At 51.9% G+C, this 21441-nt stretch overlaps 4 protein-coding genes and 2 non-coding genes across 6 annotated transcripts; 2 read left to right on the forward strand and 4 right to left on the reverse strand.

Annotated features, from left to right (window-relative positions):
• Positions 1 to 3410: 3410 nt before the first annotated feature.
• On the reverse strand, positions 3411 to 3482 carry Trnah-gug (transfer RNA histidin (anticodon GUG)). The gene has a single exon. It is a non-coding gene; the product is annotated as a tRNA-His (tRNA).
• A 531-nt stretch (positions 3483 to 4013) lies between these two features.
• Trnav-aac (transfer RNA valine (anticodon AAC)) lies at positions 4014 to 4086 on the reverse strand. Its single transcript has one exon. It is a non-coding gene; the product is annotated as a tRNA-Val (tRNA).
• A 288-nt stretch (positions 4087 to 4374) lies between these two features.
• LOC128275806 (borealin-like) lies at positions 4375 to 5491 on the reverse strand. Its single transcript, XM_053014416.1, has 2 exons — positions 5389 to 5491; positions 4375 to 5324 (listed from the first exon to the last, which is right to left on the reverse strand). Exons 1-2 carry the CDS (start codon positions 5489 to 5491, stop codon positions 4375 to 4377), a joined length of 1053 nt encoding a protein of 350 aa, XP_052870376.1.
• A 493-nt stretch (positions 5492 to 5984) lies between these two features.
• Positions 5985 to 10796, reverse strand: LOC128275875 (zinc finger protein 236-like). The gene is given in 5 exon segments (XM_053014421.1): positions 5985 to 6725; positions 6815 to 7011; positions 7082 to 9069; positions 9140 to 10186; positions 10247 to 10796. Coding segments are annotated over 5 exon segments (4308 nt in total). The 3' UTR covers positions 5985 to 6199.
• Positions 10797 to 12885: 2089 nt separating this feature from the next.
• LOC128267971 (borealin-like) lies at positions 12886 to 14421 on the forward strand. Its single transcript, XM_053004945.1, has 5 exons — positions 12886 to 12988; positions 13070 to 13203; positions 13269 to 13377; positions 13587 to 14031; positions 14108 to 14421. Exons 1-5 carry the CDS (start codon positions 12886 to 12888, stop codon positions 14292 to 14294), a joined length of 978 nt encoding a protein of 325 aa, XP_052860905.1. The 3' UTR covers positions 14295 to 14421.
• A 2025-nt stretch (positions 14422 to 16446) lies between these two features.
• LOC128278151 (TBC1 domain family member 16) lies at positions 16447 to 20578 on the forward strand. Its single transcript, XM_053016819.1, has 6 exons — positions 16447 to 16595; positions 17162 to 19072; positions 19155 to 19299; positions 19366 to 19472; positions 19548 to 19729; positions 19806 to 20578. The coding sequence occupies exons 2-6, from the start codon at positions 17229 to 17231 to the stop codon at positions 20003 to 20005; spliced, it is 2478 nt and encodes an 825-aa protein (XP_052872779.1). The 5' UTR covers positions 16447 to 16595; positions 17162 to 17228; the 3' UTR covers positions 20006 to 20578.
• Positions 20579 to 21441: the final 863 nt, after the last annotated feature.

Consider the following 21441-nt stretch of genomic DNA (forward strand, 5'->3'; position numbering starts at 1 on the left):
CTTGAGCAGCGCTTTCCGCAGCCAATCACCGTTATCCTGCCACGCACGGTCAGCACCGGTCAGCGCCTTAAGTGCCGGCGGCCGTTTGATTTACTTTTCGCGTTGCACCGTTCGGACGCGCAACAACAACAACGGTGCGGCAACCGACAGGTTGTTGTCTTAACACACGGACACACTCTGCTTCGCTGCCGTCTTTTGAATGCTGCCCGCGGGCCACGTGAAGATAAGCGTGCGGAGCCGGCCGGTGAGTTAGCACTTGCAGGTTTACTTTTCGGACCACTTCTGCGAAGGCCCACGGCCACGGCGGCGCAACAAAAATATTTCGTTCTCCCTAATAAGAAGCCAGAAAGGCTCTCTGTTTCGACAACACAAAAACCGTCACGCGTGGAAACCGTTATCGACGAAGCAGCGAAGACAGGCGGCTGCTTTCGAATTCTGGGCCTTAATGGTGCATTTTTTACGTGCACCGTGAGAAGCGGAATCGAAAGAAGAATGCGGGGCGAACGGCCGATCGATCACTTAATACGATCCGTCACTCCACGATCTGCACGATTGTAGTACAACTATTTTGCTCGATCGCTTAACCTGCAGCACGCATTAAACCGCGTTTTCTTATTTGGAAAAAAACAAAACACTTGTTGAAAAGTTGTCCAACACTCTTCAGAACGGTATCTTCGGTACCTGCTGGTGGTCGAAGCGAGCGAGATGCTGCCGATACCTGCTCCACCGGTGGCTGATTCCGTTCTGGCGGCCCAACCGAATGTTTCGCTCGCTCGATGGCCGCCACCTCTCGGATTCTCAACTCACACGCCTCGCCACCGCTGACGATGATGATGATCATGGTCATGATGATCGGTCGGCGGCAGTGGCGTGTAGTGGTTATCGATCATCGGGCCGGGAGCAAGTGTTTTGGAGGAGCTGAAGATACGGCACCAAGAACGAGTAGAAGACCCAGTGCGTAGTGGACAGAACATCGGCCTGGTGGTGGCCAGCTTCTTGGTAGATTTACTTCTCTGTTCGCTCTCTCTCTCTCGCTCTGAGGTACCATCATCGGCGACGTCTGAGAGGAAAACTACACACACATAATCGAAGCTGACGTCTTTCGAGCGCGGCCAGCAGACCCGGAGTGACGATTCGAGAATTGAGTGTGATTTTGTTCTTTTCTCTTTCCAGAATCGTTTCATTACCCCGCTTTCCGTTCGGGGCCACTGCGGATGGCGCAAGTCAAGCGGCATTCATTATGTTGATGGCTGGCTTATTATGTTGAATGAACGGGGAAACAATCCCATGCGAACGGCAATCTTCGAACGGCGATCATTGTTTTGGTTTACGACTCACTGGCACTGCTGTGTGAGAAAAACGAGATCAAAAACGAGAGACCACTACCGAAGCTACTTTCGCTCCAGTGATCCGGTTGATGTTGAACCAATTTTTGTACTGCTCACGGTGCCACGGTACGGATTCTTCCTCTCCCACCGGTCCATAATGTGCCGACCACAGCTCGTAATACGATGCTCAAGGTCGTTCGAACGATCGGGCTCCGCTTCGCACGCCGGTTGAGCGTTCGTTCCGTACAAAGAACTACAACATTGCGGCAAGCGACGAACCCTTCTGGGGACTATGATGAGATCTTATTTTCCTAGGAGCCCTACTCCTGGGAGGCCGCTGATTTTATGCTTTCCGCAGCGGGCTAACGCAATTATCTCAGCAAATTTCCTATTACGCCGGTGGGTAATTTAAATAATTTTTACCTTCGACCCATCGGCGAGATTAACGCGCCGCCAGTTGGCGTCTCAATCTTCGTCTTTAGCATGGTACTGTCGTCATCCGCTTCAGAGTGGTAGCCCTTATTTTCCACTTTAAAGCATGAAACCGAAACAATGAAGCAAGGACACGGAAAGAGGTCATCTTCGCATAAGATGAAGGTCCATCCATCGCCACCACCAATCAGGAACGGATCAGAAAACGCCTTCAAACGGTCCACCAGTAGAGAAAAATATTCGATTAGGCGATGCCACTTGGTGCTGGGTGTGTTTGAAGAAAACAATTTGCTTTCCCCATGTACCGTCTCGCGCCTTTTATGCAAACCTCAAACCAACGATCAACACACTTAACGTAATGATACAGCGAACGCACCTCTCCAGAACGAGAACGGGCACCACCACCCATCAGGCGGGGATCCGCCATATTAGCTCACTCATTATGAGAGGTTCCTCTACAGAAGTCGAAATGACAAATCACTTTTTAACCAGCCGCGCAACCAGCCCTTCCTTCGATTCCTTCGACGGTCCGGACTAACTTCGAGCGAATCCGACCCCAATGGAAGTCGCCACGATTGCGAACATACATCACTCTCGGCCAGACCGGAGCCGAAGCACAGGGGGGTAGGCAGAGAAACATAACCATAAAATAATCATTCGTCCGAAGATCCGAAAAGGAGCCGGGCGAACCGGGGCGACTGGAAAACCAGAAACCGATTCGACCTTCCTTCGAGATTCCCACCGGCAACGTGTGCCCCTCCGGGTCGCGGTCAGGATGATCCGCGGTCACGGGAAGGAGTTGTTGGAGCATTAATAAGCGCACACGATCATCACCATCATCGTCGGCCTCGGATGCTGGCCGCCGTCGTAGTCGTCGTCGTTCAAGATCAAGATTCACCACAGCCAAGCGGGCCAATGGCCCAACAGTGGAATAAAAGGGGGCCCCACCGTCGAGTAAAGTTCAAATTATGGTCAAGGACTAACGCAACACAAGCCTCGCGCTCTCCCAGAACTCGCCCAGAATAGCACCTAGCAGCGTGTCTAATGCCTTATCGGGCCGCGATCTACCGCGTCTAACCATTGCCCGGTGTGGTATTTATTGCACCAGCGAGTGGAAGGATTTTGTAGTTCTATGCGGAAATATAATTCTTGCTGCCGTTGGAGTTGTTGTTGTCGGCGATCAGTAGAACGACTTGCGCAAGATCGTGTCATTCGCCGTGATGGGTCATAAAAGTCATGGGGAGATGAAGATGGTTGTTGCCGAGATGATCACGACTCGCAACTCGATCGCCGCGCGTGATCTTTCGTCACAAGCCAGGAGACAAATGAGCTCATCTGCTCATCTGCCCGGTAACCAGCACTATTTTTAGCATAAAGTGGCAAAAATAGTCTTTCTCAAAATGGAGTTTCATTATTCTCGTGTGCCAGTAGAAAAGTCCCAATTGCCATAGGCCAACAAAGCTTGTACAAAATCGGAAGAAAAAAGTCGTTACACCACGCATCTTCCGTGACAGTGCTCTGTGTGTTGAAAGGAGGCTGCTCTGTGGGAGAGATACAGGAAGTAGTGTCGTCGTGGGCGCTAACAACACCACAAGACAACCTTCGGACACACTCTCCCCCCTATCAACCTCTCATTCAACCCTTTGGCACTGCCGTGACCAGGATTCGAACCTGGGTTACTACGGCCACAACGTAGGGTCCTAACCACTAGACGATCACGGCTACAGACGGTGGCTTGGCATGGTTTAGCCGCAGCTTGAGCAGCATCCAACCGTGGCCCAGATACGCGTGACTGGTGAATGGCAACGGAGAGCGCCAACGCCAACAATTGCCAGCTGCGAAGTGAAAGTAAAGCGCCCACCAGAGAGTGTGGTGGGCGAAATCTTGGGTTGGCGCAAAAACTGTCCCGTGGCGATTCTCTAGACTTAAAGCTCTAACCTCCAGGCCGTTTCTAAGGAACGGAGGGGCAGTTTGGTATCACTGCAGGAAAACTTTACGAGCAACCCAATCGATACACTTTCGATCGATGGTGGGGATTGGCTTTCTCGTGAAAGAGAGCGAGCAGCTTGGCCGCCCACATTGTTATAAAGACACTCAGTTTATGGTGGGGCAAATGAAATTGTCCAAAAATAGTGAAGCAAAATCCGTGCTGGTAAGAACACTGTGCTACAACAATGAACCATTTTCTTTGCAATGCCATACGCCTCTTCAAAATACGAAGGCAATGCAATGCCTCCAAAATAATGCAATGCCTGTTTCCGCCCGGGATCGAACCGGGGGCCTTCCGCGTGTTAGGCGGATGTGATAACCACTACACCACGGAAACACATGTAGGGTTTCTATTGTTTTCATGGTGACACATTAGGCCTTGTTCACTTTTGCTCATTGATCAACAAACCGCTTTATTACGAATGTTGTTTAACAATCAGTCGATTCGCTCGTTGATCGCTGAATTTAATAAAACAGAACATACAAAAATCACCTACATTTATTTAGATAACATTTAAAAACCACAGAAACGATGCCATTGGTAAAGAGTATCACAAAAAGTACACAATTAAAAAGCGATGAAAAGCATCTTCCATTACATTGTAAAAAACAAACAGCGGCTTCACTACTTCATATGAAAATTACAGTCCTCGGCGTAGCGCATGATCTTGTTCAAACTCATCTGCAAGCCCTTCAGATAGTCCAGCGTGTCCGAGTCGAACCGTGGCAGTACATCCGGATCGACATCATCCAGAAGCTCGCCCGGCTGCAGCGACAGCATCCCGTTCGGTACGGGAATGTTAAAGTGCTTCGTGTTCCGGAAAGTGGCCGCGCTGACCACAGGGCTGCCGGTGAGTGAGAACACACTCTCACCGGCCCTCGGGTGGCGCATGAAGGTAAGCGGCGTATTCGGATCCACCTTGAGCGTAATCTGGCTTATGCCCCGGTCGGTGCTCACCGTTTGCGGTCGTTTACGGTTCGGCTCCGGCATCGGTGTACGCATCTTTGGCCTTGAGCATCGCTCCGATGGTTCGAACATGAAACCCCTGCTACTACTGTTGGCAGCTGCTGGTGTCCGGTGTTTGGATTTTGTCCCAAACAGGAGAGCCGATGGCACTTGCAATTGTCCCTTGAAGGGTGTCATTGTATGGCCGGACACAGAGTTACTGCGACGCCGCGCTTTGGTCGCCTTCATCGCCGAGCTCAAGGGGCCCATCGGACGGCTTTGGGATGCTTTTGCTGAAGCCAGCGGATCGGCGGATCCGCGCGGGCCGTAATCTTCCGTCTGGTACCCGTCATCCGATTTAGATGATTCGCGCTGTACCGGTACCTGCAGCTGATCGTCGTCGGTCGACTCGTTGGAAGTGGCGGTATGGTTTTGGACTAGCTCATCCATCTCGGCCTGACCCATTTTGAGCACATCTACAAACCGATTGCAGCCGGAACGACGCAGCTCACCCATTGTCATCTGGAGCACCTCCTTCGGGATGCGGCTCCGTATCATGCCGATGTTGCAGTTTAGTTTCTCCAGATCCGCAGCCTCCTTCGCCTCTATCGATATCATAAACGATTCATCTGCAACAAAATGGTGAAGCTTACAAACCAGAATCACGCATTTTACTCTGACAACAGAACTTACACATAATATCGAGCTCCCTCATTGCGTTCCCGAAACGTTCTTCTTGCTGACTGCTCCGATTACGCTTGGACGCGGTTTTACGGGAAATTTTAGTGCGCACCATTGTGTGTGGCCGAGGACGATCACTGATCAGACGGAATGATGCGTAAGAGGTTGTTCACCTGTTTTGTTTGAGCGAAAATTACGGCTACACCAATTTAATCAAATGCATGGAACGTAGCACAAGAGGAATAGCGAGACTCTTTCAACCATTCAAACACTTTTACAATTGCACATTAAGATTTATCACAGAAATTATAAGGCCAGCATCGAGAGAATCACTTTCCCGCTGTTGGCGCCACAAAATGTCCTTTCAGCTGAACGCTCGTATCACCGCCGGCTAGTGGAGACTTTCCACGGAGCAACATTTGTGGAGACATTTTTGACAGCCACTGATGCTGTGACTTCTGTGCTGGCAGTTATGTTGTAAAAAAGTTCTTTTTTAAAGAGCGAATAATTTTGTTTAGCAAAACTAGGAAAAATAAAATTAAAATTACTCCATGACACGCGTAAAGCTACTGTCAAGATTTTTTTTATTAATCTTACCGAGTCTTGTGCGTGTGGGGAAATACTAGATGCTAAGTACATGATTGTTATTTACAGAATATTACAGTCGATTTGAGTGGAATAATTGAATACGAACCAACCAACCAGTTGGCACCGTTTCGGAGAACGATACTAAACGAAACAGAGAGTGTTCAAACCGAATCAATTACACCGGCTCATGTTTTGTGTGTCTCGCCGCTTTGCATTGGCGAATTGGTATTGTTTTCTAACACTCCAACGGCTGAATGTTGTGCACCACGAGCTGATGTTGCACCAGTTCCGTCGCACTTGGGCAGCTCACGTCACACAAATGGCACTGAACGAGCCGTTCGTCGGCATGCGTTCGCTTGTGGCCGCGTAAACTGTCGGACCGCCCGAAACACTTGCCACACAGGTCGCACCGGTACGGCTTCTCGCCCGTGTGCGTTCGCAGATGGATTTTCAGCGACTTTGGCCACGCAAACAGTTTGTCGCACATCGGGCAACGGTGTTTGCCTCTCTGATCACCATCACTCCCCAACACTCCGCCACCATTCGCCAGGTGCATATCGTCCGGATGGTGGTAATGGCCGTACGAAGAGCCGCCTCCCGCCGTACCACCGCTCGCCTGTGACATACTATCGTCCTCGTGATCATCGTATCCGTTGTTACTACTTTCACCAATGTCGCTGAGGTGACTGTGGTTGCTATGGAAACCATGATCACTTTGTTGCTCCAACTTGGTGCCTCCTTTCTTCGACTGCAGCAACGATCTGTGTGGTCCGTGGGGAGGTTCCGAAAAAACAATCCGGAAATTAAATTCAACTCCACTCCACTATACACATCTCGCGTAGGAACTTACAGTCCAGTCCCACGATTGGCACTTCCGCTGTTACCGTCGACACCGAACTTCTGCCGCTCCCCATGGTGGTCATCGCCATCAAGTTCTTCTTCCTCAGCTTCCTCCTCCTCCTCGCCCAAATTATCATTTTCGTCTTCATCGTCATCTTCTTCTTCACTCTCCGAGCAACTTGCATCCTTGACCGTTACTTTGATAACCTCCTAGAAAGGAAAAAAAGCGAAATTTAGTTTTCGGATCAATCAATTCGGTTGAAGTTTGCTCACTCACCTGTTCCTCTTCTTCACTGTCCTCCGATTCATCCTCTTCCTCGCCGGACTCGTCTTCTTCCGGTTCCTCGTCGTCCTCCACACTCGGTCCACCTTTTCTCCCAACCATCGAATCCTTCAAAATATCGGACATATTTCCCATAGCCTCCTGTGGTGGTCCGTTGCTCATCACCGTCGATGATCTACTCACTTCGTTCCGACCGTTAACGTGCCCGTCTTCGGAATCCTCGCCAGCTTCCGATGCCGTACTCGGTTCCTTCGAGGTTAAGGCTAGCAGACTAAGGAACGACTGCTGGCGGTGCGTCTTTTCGTGCGTCTTCAAGTAGTCCGATCTGATGAACGCCTTGTCGCACTTGTCACATTTGTACGGTTTTTCGCCCGTGTGCAGCCGGATGTGCATCTTGAGTGTGACCGCCGTAACGAACGTTTTATCACACCGGTTGCACTGGTAGCGCCCGTCGCTCGTCCGCTCGTAATCGGACCGATGGAATTCATTAAGCGTCGAGCCGACGGAACCCCCGTTACTTTCGCGGCCGGCATCATCACCATCGCCGCCGCCCCCGGAAGAGTTGTTGGCAATGGATTTCGTTCCCGGCGTGGCGTCACCACTGCCGCTACTGCTACTGCTGCTGCTATTACTGTTGCTGCTGCTGCTGCTGCTGCTGGAACTGTTGCTACTACTGCTACTGTTGCTGCTCCGACTGTTTCCACAACTGCTGGCCGCTATCGGAAGTACCGCCGCCGCCACACCATCGGCATCGCTATTGGGCATCTCGTTCAGTTTATTGTCAATCTTCGGTTTCCCCCGATTTGTACCCTTTGCTTTGTTGCTGCTGTGACGCTTCACCGAGATGACCGGCGTTATCGGTGGCCCACTATCATCCATCGTCGAATCATCCTCCTCTTCCTCGACGGTCCTCTCAACGCTTCCCCCGGCCGCTTCCGCCACCAGCTGCAAGTGGCGTTTCGATTTAAAGTGTTCCTTCAGATAGTCGACCCGATTGAACGAACGATCGCAAATGTCGCAGTGAAACGGTTTCTCCTCCGTGTGGGCCAGCGCATGCTTCCGCAGTGAGGCCACGTGGGCGAACACTTTGTCGCAGATCTTGCACACAAACTGTCCATCGTTCGACTCGGCAAAGTGATAGTTTTCCGGTGCCAAGCCGGCCCTGCCAATCAGCGGTTTCGGTGTGGATGTCGTCGGACCTGCGCCCGGGGTGGGAGTTTTCGTACCGGTGGTGATCGTCGTCGTCGTCGTCGTCGTCGTCGTGCTTTCGTGGATGAATTCTTCCTTCGGCGCAACCAGCGCTGGCGGTGGAGGGGTTGAAGAAGCTGTTGGCTGCGGTGCCGCTCGTCCATTCGCGACGGCCGCCGCCACATCTCGAGCAGCGGCCGCTGCCATACTGGCGATCGCGGCAGCCGGAAGAACACCGTCCTTAAAGTGTACCTTCAGGTGGCGCTCGAGATAGTCCGATCGTATGTAGGATTCGCCACAGAACGTACACTTGTACGGCTTTTCGTTGGTGTGGATGCGAAAGTGGATGCGCACCGTTTGTTGGTGGGAAAAGAGCCGCTCGCACACGGTGCACATAAACTTGCCATCGGCCGTTTTGATGCAGTACTCGTGGGGTTGCTGATGATGATGCTGCTGCTGCTGCTGCTGTTGGCTGTCGGGTGGTTTCCGCTCTTCGATCGGTTTCAACAGAGAGATGCCCGTGGACGGTGGTTTCGATGGGTGTTTCGATGGCAACTTACTGGCACCCGACGCGGAGACGGTAGAAGATGGACGGTTTGCGGTGAGTGTGGAAGACGGAGGCGATGAAAGGCCCGGTGCAGCAGCAGTTCCTTCGTTCAATGTTTTCATGTCGATCGCACCGGGCGCGTCCGGATCTTCACCATCACCAACGACGTGCTTCTTCAGGTGACCCTTCAGGTAGTCCGATCCAATAAAGGTTAGTTCACACAGCGGACACTTGTAAGTGGGCAGATCTGTAAAAGAAAAAACAACGCCGCCCTTTAGTGACAATTCACGAAACACGGTACAAGTCAACACACGTACCCGGGTGAACGCGCACGTGAGCCATGAGTTCCGGCTCGCGGACAAAGCGTCGCTCGCAAACTGGGCACCGAAATTTACCCACTTCCTCCGGAGGCAGGACCGTAACAACCGCCGGCACTCCAGCCTTGGCCACCAGCCCGACCGTTGGCTTCTTCTTTGTCGCTGGGCGCGCTTTGCCACCGTTTGTTAGCGTTGGGCCGGCTTTTCGTTTCCGGTTATCGTGACTCACCGCACCGCCCATTGCAACGTCATCGTCGCCCAACACCATCAGTTCCTCGTCGTCATCGTCGTCCTCCTCACTCGAACTGCTACCGAGCGTGGTGCCCGTGTGTGACGTTCGGCGCGAATAATCTGCGCCGGCCACGGCCAGCATCAAACGGCGCCCTCCGGCCATGCCACCGTGTCCGTCGAGCAAATCTTCCATTTTCCGTACCGACAACCGTGGCTGGCCGGCCGCCTGGAACGATGCACCTTGGTCACCGCCTCCGCCGTGACCGTCACCAAGGCCACCACCAGCAGCAGCACCAGCGTGGCCTCCCATCGTCATCGCTGCGCGCTGCACAACACTTTCGATCGGATCAAACGTACCGGAGTACAATCCTCCTCCGCCACCACCCATTCCTCCGTTGGCTCCTGCACCGATCACACCGAACCGGTGAAAGTTGTGATACTTGGCGTAATGGCACTGCAGAAAATCCATCCGGATGAAGGCTTTCGGGCACATGTTGCACTTGAACGGTCGCATCCCGAGATGCTGCTGGTGGAGGTGATCCTCCAGCTGATCGCCATCGGCGAACGTTTTGTCACAGTACGTGCACGCGGCAAAACGGGCCTCGGACTCCGGTACCGGCGGCAGCGCATCGGCCAACCCCATCCCGGCGTGCTCGGTGCGGATGTGATGGGCGAACGCCGGATCCGACGCGAAGATGCTGAAGCAAAGCTTACACTCGAACGAATTGCTCTTCTCGTGCGTCCGCATATGGTACTGCAGAAAGTCCGGCCGGTGGAAGGCCCTTGGACACAGGTCGCACCGATACCGGCGAGTGTCTAGAAGCCACCGGAGAAGCAAGAAAAAATAAACATGAAAACAGAACGTTTCGAGCGAACAGTGCGAAACCGCCTACTTACAATCCGACGATCGCTGAGCCGTTTTCGAGAGGATCGAGGCCGCCGTCGCCATCACGTCCTCATCGTCATCTGATGATGAGTCCGCCATCTCGTCATCATCACTGTCATCGTCATCCGAATCCTCGCTAAACGCAAGGTTCGATGCTCTGCTACCGTTTCCGAACGCAGTTGGCTGTGCTTTACCATTTCTTCCGTTGAAAATGCCATTCAATCGAACGGAATGATGCTGCAGCTGCTGTTGATGTTGCTGTTGTTTGCGGTGGGCGAGTTTGCCCGCAGTTCCGGCCCCACCACCACCACCACCATTTACCGCCAGTGCGGGGTGCCCGTTGGAGGGCTCCTCATCGCCCGAATGCATGCTGGTGAGAAACTTGATGTGATCCTCGTCGATGCCGACCACTATCTCCTGGTCCGAATTGCCACCACCATCGTTGGCGCTCGACGAAGGCTGACCGTCGTCGTCCTCCTCTGGCTCCCCGGTTTCGCGCCGTTCCGCCTTCAGTTCCATGCTGTTCGCGGTCTGGTTCATGCTGGGTCGCAGCAACCTGGGTCGATACGGATCTCGCACGTACGTACGTGTCTGCGTTACACGCCCAGCAATTGCTGCAGCTGCTGCTGCTAGCCTTGCACCGCACGTCGCCGTCGACAACCTGCCACCCACCCCCCGGGGCCTCCCCAACCGGTGGCACGGTTCCGGTTCGCACTGCACACACAGACCGACCGCGACGGCGAAAACGACGATGAAGGCGACCGGACAAAAAGAAGAGCTCGCTGCCGTCTATACGCTATCGCGCTCTCGACCAACCGATCCAATCCCGGGCCACCGCCAACTGTGCTGCTGCTGCTGCTGCTACTCGTCGTATCGTTCGTGGTTCACTTTTCGTTTCCCACCTCGCGTGCGGGCCACTCTGCTCTCTCGCTCGTTCGCCCGCAGCAGCGGCCGAACCCTTGCGAAACGGAAAACGAGCACACGCACACTCGCTGGCCCGTTCGCGCGGTGGTTCCACACACTCGCGATCCGCACCGTCGTCGTCGTTGTCGACGTTCCGATAATCTTGCGCTTCAGCTCGCTCGCTGCCAATCTTCCGCCTACGGAGGGCGACGGGCGCGCGGGTACACCTCGTAACCGCGAGACGATGCTCTCGAAGAGCCTGAAGAGCCTTGCGAACGAATGAAACTGAAGCTCTGTTCCGCACGGCACAGCCAACCGGGTTGCCACCGAGAAATAACTTCGCTTCGAGCGCGCAGCCTACGCTGTTGACCGGGAGGGCGAGAGCTAAAATCCGAACACCTTGCCGCGATGCCGTCCTTCAGCCGCGCACACAGACGCACAATGGGGGAAAATAGAAAGAAACACCACTCGCCGCGCGTGACGGTGCCGTCATCCGAGCACACCCGCGAGACCGACCGTGTTCCGTGAATGGATGTTCACATCCGGTGCGATGCAATGAATCCACACGACAGCTCCCCGTCGCAATGCCTGCTTGTCCTTTGACGATGCACAGCGCGAAAGCCACGACCCAGCAATCCGTGAGTCCGCGATTCGCGAGATTCCAATCCAGCACACTGCCCGCGTAACCGCGCGGAGAAGGGCGTTCGCGGGGATGGCTCGAAAGAGAACGATCCGCGCACCAATACACGTACACACACACACACTGAACACACGGCGGAGGACCGCAGGCGGTCAGGCGGTGGAACCGTCAAACCTGCCTCTCGCCGCCGTATCCGACGATGACGGGTTTGGTACGGGTGGTGTCGACGGAAACCGCCACACACAGTGAGAGAGAGCGTCCTCGACACCACGGGCCGCAATCGAAATCCGGTTCCTTTTCCAGAGAATGCACGATTTTCCAGCATTACCTGCGCGCCGCACCACCTGCTTCACTGGACGAGAGCGTTTGACCGACCATACCATCGGCGGCTGCGTTTTCCGTCCCGTTCCAACCACCGACCGGAGCGGATCGAACACACCAAGCAACCGTAGACCGGGGGCGCCGCGCTTCTCGAGCACCGCGCATGCCGCACCACCCAACAGCCGTCGTCGTCAACCGTTTACCTTCCTTCGCCTTCGCAGCATCGCGGCGTGCATCCTACCACCACCACCCCCGGCTCGGTTTCCGCCTGCATCGTCCACAACCGAAGTGTCATTTCTTGCGATGCCGTGCGAGAATGAGAGAGAATTGCGATGCAATCGGCACTTTTTATTTTGCTCACGATTCCCCATTAGCATCGCCATTCGAGCACGATGGTTTCGCGCCAGGTGTTCGATTTATTGGGTTGGTGGCCAACATATACTCATGACAAATGACCATTTCACACGAACATGTTTTTCCCGTTTCTTCACAAAACGAAAAAAAGGAAAGTAACCAAAATTTACCCAAACAACGGGTTTTACGGAACTACTCGATTCGAGCGGTTGGTATTCGGAATAGCCCGATTCGAGCAGACCACTTTGACAGCAGCTGCAGGAAAATGGTGCTTGCCAAACGAAAACACAAACTTCAAACAAAGCATTTTTGCGACGCTTGACAGTTGCTTGGTAACGACCATTTTTGGGAAGCGCGCATCAAGTATTCATAGTTTTAGTTGAAAAAGAAACGAAAGGCATCGCTTAAATCATGACACGCACAAAGGTATCGCGCGCCGCCACGAAACGGGGTCAGAATAGTTCCGATTCGAAGGCATTTGTCGAAATGAAGCTGCGAGACTTTGACGTTATGGGTAAGTGTCTCGCAGGGCGGCTGCAATGGTTCCCCGTATGCAAATTTCTCATCTTCAACATGTTCTTTTGCGAACAAACAGCCGAATGCTACCTGACGAACATTGAGCTAAAGTATCAAAATGATATGGATAAGCTGAACCGTGCCTTTGAGGTGCTGCGTTCACGCATTCCCAAGAACCTGCTGTCCCTTACAATGGGTGAACTGCGGGCTATGGTAAGTTTAAGACGAAAGGCAATTGTTCTTGGGATTATAATCATGTCTACCTACTCTCTGGACAGCAAAATGGAAACGACGAACTGAACAAATCGGCGCCGCTGAACCAAACGATCAGTGCCAATATGAGTGCTTTGCTGGAAAAATCGTGCCGCAAAAAGTCCAAAGATGACGGTAAGTCACCCAAGATCCTAGTAGGATTTGCACTATACGCCGCCGGCGCCTTAATTTTCATCGCACAGCTACTAATTGCATTGTCATTGATGTAACTAACCTTGGTGTTCGGGTGTCTCTGTTTTTATGCTTTCCTCTCATGCTTCATCGGGTGGCTGGTGTTTTCTCGATCGCGTTTCGCAACGTTCCGTCGGACCTAATGCCCCCAGGTTACCTTACAGAGGAAAGCGAGCAGGGCGACACGTACCGCGTCGGTACACTGCTGTCGACCGCTAAACCGGCCCGTGTGATGGGACCGCTGATGTCGGCCAAAATTCGCCGCCGAAGCAAATCGGCCGGTGCCATCGCGACGCCGCACGCCAATCGGTCTCTGTTTCCAGTGCCACAGAGTGCCATGGTTGTCGGAAGGGCACAACTCAACGTCGCTACTACTGTTAGCCTAAAACCAATGGCTTCTGCATCGGAACGGGTGTCGCGATCGAAGCAAAAAACGCCACAAGTCGGTGGGCGACTGAAGGCAATCAGTGCCGACCGTATTGGGTATGGATTGATAACACCCAAAGTACAACCCTTCACACCTCTCGCTCTGATCCGCCACGCCAAGCTAGGCGAGTCGGTATTCTCCGTCACCGGTAGTCCCGTCGTTACGTCCAAGTAAGTGCCAAACACACTTCGCGAACACTCCCGATCCTTAGAGGTAGATTAATGAAAACTTTCCATTGTTCTCTAGCATGCTCGAAGCTACCGCCAACATCAACATTCCCGTGTCGAACGGGATGATATCGATCAGGCCGACCGAACTGGATGTGGTAGATGCGTCGTTGGTGCGAAAGATCGATCCGAATGTGCTGCTGGAGATGAAGCAACTGCAGTCCAATTTGGATAAAATCTTAGGCTCTCTTCATATTGCCGAATGATCATCGAAGTCTGTTCATCGAAGCCTGATACACGATTTTATACAAACTCACGAACCGCCAATTTTTGTAGCGTTCTTTTCTTCATTCTTCGTTTGCATTATTTGCTTTTATTATGTAACCATCAATAAACACAACTTTTTGACAAATATGTACGTTAGTGAATTACCAAATTACGCAGCTTTGCTGCAGCAAATTCCATATTAAGAAATTTACAAATACTTTTACTCTTATAGTCCATTCTATCTTCAACAAAGTTTTTTGTGCGTTTATAGTTATTCGTAGCATGCTTTGAGTTTTTACACTTAAACTCTTCAATTAGGCAATAGTCCTCTGATTATAATCCTATAGACTCTTGTATAGTTATATCTATCACCGGCCAATATATTGCGGCACGCGAGCAGCATAAACCAGCGTTAAGCCGTGCGGAAGTGTCCTTGCACTATCAACTGGGCGATAACAGCCGATTCACACCTTTTGGTCTCGTACCATTCACGCCAACTTGCTTCGTACCGGTGAACATGACATAAAAGGAGAAAACCACGAGGGTGAGGTTTAGGCCACATATCTATCTATTGCGATTTCTCCACCGAAAGCCGGACTCTGATAAGCCCAGTCTAGCGTATGGTCCGCCGGCCCGAGACACAAAGTGTATTCGTTTCGACCAAAGTTCCGTCCGTCCAGTGCCCGTTTGCAGTTCGTCCGGTGCTGATGTCGGGTTAAGAAGCAGCACAATTATTCTTGCGCGATGGCCGTACACGATGTGCTGATCCGACCGAACGCGTCGCTATTTGAGCAGCTGGCAGTCATCGTGAAGATTCCGGCGGCCACCGTGTACATCGTTACGCGGGGTCTGATGATGATCGTGAAAACGCTTACCAGTAAGTATGGTGCAAAAACGGGCGTGCGTTCGATTTTTGGCCGTTCAATTGGCGTTAATTAAATCGTCCTTCGTTCTGTCCTTTCAGAACTGGGCAGAAAGTTGCAACGGTGATCGAGAGTGGGTGCATCAAGCAGACACCTTCGGAGGGAGAACCCCCAAAATGAGTTTTCGAACCTTTTGAGGGAACCAGGATAATCAGTTCGCATAATGGTATTATCGGAATATCAGAGTCACGGTAACATTAAGAGTGAAGAAAACAAGTAATAGAGTTCTTTTGCAACGAATAAAATACACGCCCAGTCTTGGGCAGACTTTTCATGTGAGCTGCTATCGGTTATCGCGGTTTTATTTGAAATCCAAAGACAGGTTATGCTAATTGATCCAAATGGCACGACTGTTCCGCGAACCGAGTTCCTGTATGTACACACCTTAAACTCATATCGAGTTTATCGCGCACGTTACTTTATCAGGCCGATAAGGGTCTGCTCGCCATTAAATATCGACCTTTAGATAGCGAATTACCCAAAGCCAGGCGCTTTAATCCGTTGGTTTATTTCCAGTCCCACCAGAATCTGTAACAGTTACAGAACGTTGCGTTGCCAAACCAATCGTAATTGGTACCGGCTGTCCCCGGTTGTGAGTTCTTGTGTCCGCAGACCAATTGTGAGAATCGCTTCTCTACCGGCACGCGCCAGCACACCAACACACCAACAGGCGCGGTCTTGGGATCCCCACTTCACGGTCGCCACAATTGATTTTTACACCCATACGGAAACTCGCGGGGGGACAGATAGCGCGCGTGCATTTGTTGATGTTGCCAATTGGCTCGTGTGCCTGGTGCTGCGGGGGAATCCACCAGTACGGCGCGACCCATATATTGGGATGAAAACAAATCGTCCTACGAACCACGGGGGATCCGGGCGGCGACGGCGCAAGCGCGCCATTGGTGTACGTGGAGAGGTTTTCAGCGGAAACGTCAACCTTTCGGGCAGCTGGTTCTTCGGATTTGTCCTGGTTTTTTTGGGGCGATGCCGTCGAGCGATGACAGCGTTCACTGTTGGTTCGTCGGTCACGTTGGTGAAAAACGGATCAATAATCCAGTGTCCGTGCGCTAGTAACGTTTGTAGTGTGCAAAACAGAATCATCTTTGCCGACGAACATTGGAACCGATTTTAACCTCTGATTTAGTACTCTCATGATGAAGTGTGAATGACGTGTGGCCGCGTGAATCATCATTTATCTCCCTGCCGGCGTCTGCTGATAACACGCGAATGGTCGACCCGATAAAATGTAAAACGCAATCCGTGACTCGCTCGCTAGGTGAACTTAATTGATGTGCATCATTCCGGAAATCAATACAGTTCGATTTGCGGCTAGAAAGTGAAGAAATTCGACACCGTGACCGACGCAGTTAACAACAGGTAACCATGCGCCTCCATCTGCCCCAGAAGTCGAAAAGCAATGTTGGCTCAAAACTGTACTGCATTCCATCGACTTGCTTGCGTAAATTAGGCTGTTACGTACTCACTGAATTTGCATTGCGTCGAAATATTGTAAATCAAAACCCCTGATCGATTCCAGGTCAAGTGCACAACAGGCTTATGGCATCTTTTGGTGACCTCTGTTGCGTGAAAAAGTATGAAAAATGCCCAATTCCGCGAACGTGTCCTATCCATGAGAGAGTACTGCTTTACGCTACTGAAACTGATCTCTTTTCCTTTGTTTAATGAAAAATGGCTGCAATTAGAGCGCGTGCCGTGCAATATGTCCCTGAGCAGCAAACAGTATTGTCAATTGAAAACTGCATAAATCAATAATCTTTTATGATGGTCCAAGGACCAATCTGTCACTCTGTTTGCTTTATTTTCACCATTCCATTTCCACGCGAGTGGCTGTGTTAAACCGTTGCTCAGTATTGGCCCTACTGGTTAGGCAACTGAACTGGTGAAGTCTCAATTATTTAAACCTGTTTTTTTTCTTCTTCCAGAACTCTGGATTGAAAGTACCAACCATCGCTATCCGGGGGACAGAGAAACTTCGTAGCCCGTAGCGTAATGCCGATCGTCAACATGCTGAAGCGTGCCTCAAGCTACATCCTCGGTAGCGACGATGATGCCGAGGACGGTGCCACGGAGCTAGTGTACGAGGATAACGAGATACTGTTCTGCAAGAACAACATCTGCGTCCATCCGCCGGCCGTGGTGCGCCAGGAGTCGGACGTCCTGCATTACCCCGGTTACCTGACCGTTACCACGAAGACGTTCATCGACCAGTACAACAATGCGAAGCGGCCAACCCTGTTTCTCACCTGGATCCCAAACTCGACGCTGCGCAAGTGTCCCTCGACGGTGGAGAACATCGTCCTGAGCCGCAGTGTCATCGGCCCCGGTGGCATCGGGTTGAGTGAAAGCAAACTGAAGCTTCACCAACAGCAGCTCCTCGCACCATTGCCGAGGGAAAACGGACTGCACAGGAAAACGGCGGACGCACAGGAGAAGCTTCCGGCTTTCGTGGAAGCGGGAGAGAACCCGTTCACGACGACCATCAAGATAGCGAATACCAATCCGTTTCTCGAACCGTACAACGAGTCGATCGCCCAAACGGCAACCGGGGATAATAAGTCGATGAACTGCTCCGACTACTCGGAGACGATCAGCATCAGCTCCAGCTCCGACAAGGCCAGTCTGTGCAACAGCACCGAGTACGATGGGCGTGAACTGGAAGAACCGGAGGTAGCCGACGACGTGGACGACGACGAAGGGTGCGTTATTCCGTCGGAGATGCACAGTTCGGCCACGGCCGTTGGCGACGAGCTGCTCGATAGCTCGGTCGAAGATCAGGACCTTAAAACGGAACTGCAACCGTTGCTAGAGTCGGAAACGGGTGGCACGAAGCTGACCGCAGCGGCCTCGGCCAAACTTCATCAGCACATGAAACTGCCGTCGCAATCGTCGGTCACGTCCGTCAACATTACGATCGCCAGTCCGCACATACAGAACGTGGACATCTCGCCTCCGGAAGCGGCACTCCCAGCTGCTGAGCGCTTCTTGCGTTCGCTGTCGATTACGTCGAGCGATGAAAACAACCCAAACTGGATGTCGCCGGAGCTGCTCGCCTACAAGCACAATCTGGCCTTCCCGGAGAGCGCGTCTGCGTCGCCGATCGTGAGCCGCAAGACACCGCTCAAGTGTCGCCGCTTTTCAGTCGATCTAAGCCAGATGCGGGCCCTGCGGCTGTTCTTTAACGACGAGCAGTGCACCTCCGGTCAGCTGGTAATCGCCTCCCGGGAATCTCAGTACAAGATCTTGCACTTCCACCACGGTGGGCTGGACCATCTGGCGCAGGTTCTTCACCAGTGGCACTGTCTGCTGCACAACATCAAACTGGCCCCCGGGCAGGACGAACCGGCCAACGTGCCGTACCGCCAGTTTATGGTCTGCCGCCCGGAGGTGCGCAAAGCCGATCTGCACCCGGAAGAGGGACGCGTGTCCAAGATTACGACCGACTACTTCTACGGGACGCTACTGAACGAGAAGGGCCAGATCGAGGACGATCTGCAGCTGCGCAAGTGTGTGTTTTTCGGTGGGCTCGACCGAAGTCTGCGGAAGACGGTGTGGCCCTTTTTGCTTCACTGCTACAGCACCGGCTCGACGTTCGAGGATCGAGCCGCGCTGTCCGAGATACGGCGCCAGGAGTACGAGGAGATCACGCGGCGCCGCCTCTACTCGATGTCACCGGAAGCGCAGGCCCAGTTCTGGCGCACGGTACAGTGCGTCATCGAGAAAGACGTGGTGCGCACGGACCGGGGCAATCCGTTCTTCGCCGGAGATGATAACCCCAACATCGACACGATGAAGAACATTCTGCTGAACTACGCGTTCTACAACCCGGGCATGTCGTAAGTTGCGACTCGTCCCTAACTGACCGCCAGGCCCTAAATTGCGCTCCCTATTCTGTTCCCTGGACCAATTTCTTTTCAGCTACACGCAGGGAATGAGCGATCTACTGGCACCGGTGCTGTGTGAAATTAAAAGCGAATCCGAAACGTTCTGGTGCTTTGTCGGGCTAATGCAGCGCGCCATCTTCGTTTGCACACCGACGGACAATGATATTGATCGCAATTTGGTAATTGATTTGCGGTTTGCTGCTCGCCGTTGCTACTTGACTGACCGATTCCGGTCCTCTTTGCAGTGCTATCTGAGAGAATTGATCCGGCTTATGGTTCCTAGCTTTTACAAGCACCTACAAAAGCACACTGACGCTATGGAATTGCTGTTTTGCCACCGCTGGATTCTGCTGTGAGGGCCACCGTTTGGTTTGAAAATTTACGCGACCCGCGAGTCCTAAACGATGTTTTTTTTTTCTTTCGACAGATGTTTTAAGCGCGAGTTCACCGAAGCGGTCGCCATACGCATGTGGGAAGCCTGCTGGTCAAACTATCTGACCGACTACTTTCACCTTTTCCTTTGCCTGGCCATTATTGCCGTGTACGCCGATGACGTAATTGCTCAAGATTTGCGCACCGACGAAATGCTGCTGCACTTCAGTTCGCTGGGTAGGTATTGCCGGAGTAAGGAACGTGTTGGGACGCTTCATCTGACTTGACCATCTCTGTTCCGTCTCCCCAACAGCAATGTACATGGATGGACAGGTGATCTTGCGCAAAGCACGTGGACTGCTGCACCAATTCCGCCAGTTCCCAAAGATCCCCTGCACTTTGTCGGGGCTCTGTAGGCGCTGTGGTCCCGGAATGTGGGACTCGGGTCATCATCCATCGATCGAATGTATCGGCCACCTGGATCACGAGACGTGTGCGCTGGCCATGGACTAGGACACTCTCGCGTTAGTGCTGTCACCGCTTCATCACTACCACCGTTGCCTCTCCGACTACGTTACACGCCAGTCTGTGTACTTTCCGCTTCCGCATATAGGTTTAGGCGTGCTCACACATCTGCCGCAACGATGACCGTTAGGATGTTTCTTCTTCAAACCCACAATCTGCTGCCATGTTTAGAGATTCAAACGGATTTTTTTACATTAAAATGCCTGTAGCTGTCCACAGCAGGAAGAAACAACGAAACAGAGACAAGACAGATTGATTCCACATTCCAGTGCAGTGCTAGAGCAGTGATGGGCTTTACTATTCGCAATACATAGGATTACGTTGCTTTCGATTGCTTTCGTAGCTTCGCTGAACGGTGCGATACGATGAAGGGAAAATTTAAATACTGTAGTATATTATTCGCATAGTAACTACCGATATAATCAATACAAACATTTTATTGAAAGTAACAATAACACCCATTCGACCCGAACGTCCCGCCTTTGCCGCTCTATATTACAACTGCCTAGAAAGTGAACAGAAACTGGGAAGCCTCTCATCAACTTCTCGTTTGGCCAGCCAGTACCAGTACCAGTACCAAAAATGGGCGCCACAGTTATCGTACACTAATGTCATTAAAATTATCAACAAGGCGGCAGGAATTTGAAAGCGGAGACGAATGGAACGTAGGAAGAAGCTTAGTGGATTTAATCCAAACTTAAATTCTGCATGTTGAAAGCTCCAAATAGAAGTATTAATATTTTGTTCACGAAAGCATGGATGAACGAAGTAGGGAAAGGTATGAAACGGATAAACTATTGTTGATGTTGATATATAGATATACATATTTACAGAACAAATAGATATAACAAATTTTACAATCAATCGATTGCGCTATCCACTTTGTGCTCTGCGCAGCCGGAAATGCTTGATCGCCGTGGAAAGTGAAAGAATACCATGCGTTGGACGAAGATTTCGATAACTTCGAAAGATTTCAGATGCGATTGGACAAAGACTAAGCTGAAGAGGTTTCCTTTCAAGAATACCAGCACACGCCAGACCAGGTCTTGGTTCGGGAATGAGTTGCTTTTTAAATTCAATTCGAAGGAAATTAATTGCACGTATTAGTTTCTGTTTCAAAAGATTAATAAAGCCGGTTCGGCCGGTCGGCTACCGTGTACCGCGAATGACGCAGAGCTCAGTATGTACATAAAAACCAATCTCATCCAGGCACATTACAAGCGAACGCGAGTTCGCTACGATAGCAAACTATTATCGATGGATTCGTTGTGACATAAACGGGAGATTGTTTCGGTGCGATTCCCACAGTGCGGAAAGAAGGACGTGGCGGGACGATTAAAAGCTTGGTACTATAATCAATGCGAAGCAAAATAAAGTATGAATAATACTAACACACAAAAGAGAGGCGTGTCGATGATTCTTTC

This window comes from Anopheles cruzii, chromosome 2 (assembly GCF_943734635.1).
Source record: "Anopheles cruzii chromosome 2, idAnoCruzAS_RS32_06, whole genome shotgun sequence".
In the NCBI taxonomy this organism is placed as follows: domain Eukaryota; kingdom Metazoa; phylum Arthropoda; class Insecta; order Diptera; family Culicidae; genus Anopheles; species Anopheles cruzii.